Source organism: Diadema setosum, chromosome 4 (genome assembly GCF_964275005.1).
Source record: "Diadema setosum chromosome 4, eeDiaSeto1, whole genome shotgun sequence".
Taxonomy (NCBI): domain Eukaryota; kingdom Metazoa; phylum Echinodermata; class Echinoidea; order Diadematoida; family Diadematidae; genus Diadema; species Diadema setosum.
The window spans coordinates 5,679,573-5,682,556 of NC_092688.1; the positions used below are offsets into that span (position 1 = coordinate 5,679,573).

The 2,984-nt window shown below is 41.1% G+C and overlaps 1 protein-coding gene across 1 annotated transcript; it reads right to left on the bottom strand.

Annotated features, from left to right (window-relative positions):
- Positions 1 to 377: 377 nt before the first annotated feature.
- On the bottom strand, positions 378 to 2,225 carry LOC140226788 (uncharacterized). The gene has a single exon (XM_072307213.1). It carries the CDS (start codon positions 2,223 to 2,225, stop codon positions 378 to 380), a length of 1,848 nt encoding a protein of 615 aa, XP_072163314.1.
- Positions 2,226 to 2,984: the final 759 nt, after the last annotated feature.

Sequence of the window (2,984 nt, forward strand, 5' to 3'; positions counted from 1 at the left end):
GTAACCCGCGTCATCACAGTAATCCTCCAAAACCACTTTCGTACTTCCAGTAAATATTAGGTTTTTACTGATTTGATGTAAAGAGCATTCTTCCCTAAATATGTGCTAACATCCCCAAGCAAAATGTTATGACCGCATGACCCTGTTTTACTTACGGAATGGTCAATCATCCATAAAATAATTTAGCTTTTCGACATGATCAATGTTAGTATATACAAGTGCATGAATATTCATGTGAGTTGGCGCGGCAACGCGCGTGCACTCCATCAACATACATGTGAAAATCATTCATTACGATGTTCTGCTCACTTAGAGTATCCCACCAAAGAATCCATTTTCTTACTGCATGAAAAAAAAATCGTCTATCACATTTTACATTACATCGCATCAAATATGTAAAGTCTATCTGGAGTGCAGAAAGCTATCTCACCACTCTCAAACTCTTGTAGATAGTACCAATTTCTTTCCTCTGGTTTTTGTATTTTGAAATAAGTGATGATATTGCGCATGTGCTCCAAATCTCTCGTGTATCGATCGATACTGACAAGACCCTCCCCGTGCTTCACCCAGGCTACAATGACCGAATCATCTCGACACACAGCTGGGTAGGAATACACACCCTCCTTCTTTATGAAATTTTCCTTCCTCCCCTTATCATCAAGGCACACGACAGGTGATTCATCTTTCAGTATCAGCTTTCCCGTGGTGTGAAAGGAGAATAATTGCTCAGGTGTGCATCCATCACACATTATTTCCCTGACTGCCTTACCACCCTGTGGGGTAAATACCTGAACCTTCTTGGGCTTCCTATAACCCACGTAGATATTATCATCTTTATCCACAGTGAGACCACCATGGCCTCCTTCATCACAACTTATCGTCTCGAACGTGACGTCGAGCTTCTCCCACTGTGGAGTGTAGAGTGACGTCTTTTCGTATGTATCACGTACAACGCTTCGACCATCAGACAGGAATTCATGTTGACGTATAATGACATCCTTCAACACGGTTTGGTGTAACTCGCCATCAGGGGAGTAGAGATGGATTCCGCCGAAACGGGATCCCACTGCCATCTTACCGTCTGGTGCACGAGTGATACAGTTCATGCTGTCTTTGACTCGGAGCTCTACGTCTGCTTTGACATCCCACGTGTAGCCTTTTAGTTCTCCAAGACAAAGTTCATTGACCTTCATATGTTTACTGAATGAAATCTTGTGAGCTCGTTCTGCCACACCTCTCGGTGATTGGTCGTCAGGATCATCTCGTCCCAGAAAGCTCTTCAAGTCATTACACAGCGTGTCGTGCGCCGAAAATGCGTCTTTCTCTAGCGGTACCTTCACACCGTTAGTTACCAGCTCTTCCATAGTGTTCATATGATGAATTGTTTTGCGACTCTCTTCCTCCATGACTTGTAATTCCTTGTCGAGTTTTTCAGACAATCGTTTTACTTGACATTTCAGGGTCTCTCTTCTGGTTGAAAATAGCTGCATGTATTCCTCGTACGTCTTGTCGATGTCATCATTGAGTCTTCTCATCATGCTTGTTATTTCATTTCGTTGTGTCTCTATGAAATCGATATGATTTTCAATGGTTGCTTTCTTTGATTTTGTCCTTTCTTGTAACTCATTGATGTTTTCTATCAATTTCTCCTCATGGATAGCTGCATCTTCGATCTGGTGCCCTCCTTGTAAGTGCTTTAACACGACGCATTTATGGCAGACGTACTCTCGACAATCGGTGCAGAAACACTCTTCATCATCGGTAGGGTGTCTCTTACACTTCCGTCGTCTCTTAAGAGAAACTTTTCCCGAGAGTACCTCACTCATGGCTACCACTGTGTGAGTAGAGAACGGTGTCCAGCCGGAATGTTTTGAGTCACATAACTTACACATATATTTCCCACAGTCCTGACAGTAGGTAACAGCTGGCGGCTTTTCGTCCATCTCACAAGCTGTGCACGTAGTGCTCTTGGTTTTCACTTCGTCCACGAGAGAACTTACGGGTACGTTTGTTTGTAACTTACTCACATCTCCACTGGGTAGAGGCGTTCCTTTCCTGCATACAGGGCATGTTAAAGTTTGTTGGTTGGGTTCCGTTTGAGAGATGCATTCCAGACAGTCTTTGCAGAAGGTGTGAGAACACGCCAGTGATTTAGGATGGTTGAACAGTGTCAGACAGATAGGACACTCCAGATTCTGGCTGCTGATTTGATGAAACGTTGCCATGGTGTCTGTCTGTCTGTCTGATAGCAAAAGAATGAAACGCATTGACGAGTGGGCTTATATAAGCAGAAGTGTGATATTAACAGTTACCATAAAAAAGGAGAAAATTGACAGTGCATGGTGTTGAAATGTTTCTAATATACTCTTAAAATTGGACGAAGTCATGAAGCACAATTTAATAGACGTGTGTGAATATTGTTTATCATTCATGTACTCTGTATGCTTTATATGAGAACCCAATAAAACTGATTCAATGATAATTCAATTGAATGGGGGAGATCACGTTAACTATAGGAAATTGTTTTCCAGTGAGCCTGTCATAGGGTGGTGCAAATTGAAATAAAGTCAGATGTTACTTGTTAGTCCCCTAAAGGAGTATATTGTATCAGTCAAACAACAAAGAGTTGTATTACGCTGCACTCACAAAAAAAAAATATATATATATATAGATCAGGTGATTCGAGCAGCAAGTAGATGAATCATGACTGTTTTATTGGTGACCTTTTATATCAACAGTAGCGAGAATATCCTCAGTGATATCGCAAACAAAAAAGTGTCATGTTAAAGTGAATATCAATGGAAAAGTAAGCTAAATAGTAGAGATTATCATTTATAAATCTATGTCCGTTTGACTGCTGGTATGTCATGCAACAAGGAATCCTTTAATCTTCAATCTATGTCCATATCCTTGAGAGATAGTATCATGTTGTTGTTTTTTTCATTTCCATAAAGATATTGGTTACGTTTGTCTTGGAAGACATG

Coding starts and splice junctions, on each gene's coding strand:
- LOC140226788 (XM_072307213.1), bottom strand. CDS start 2,225: ATGGCAACGTTTCATCAAATCAGCAGCCAGAATCTGGAGTGTCCTATC.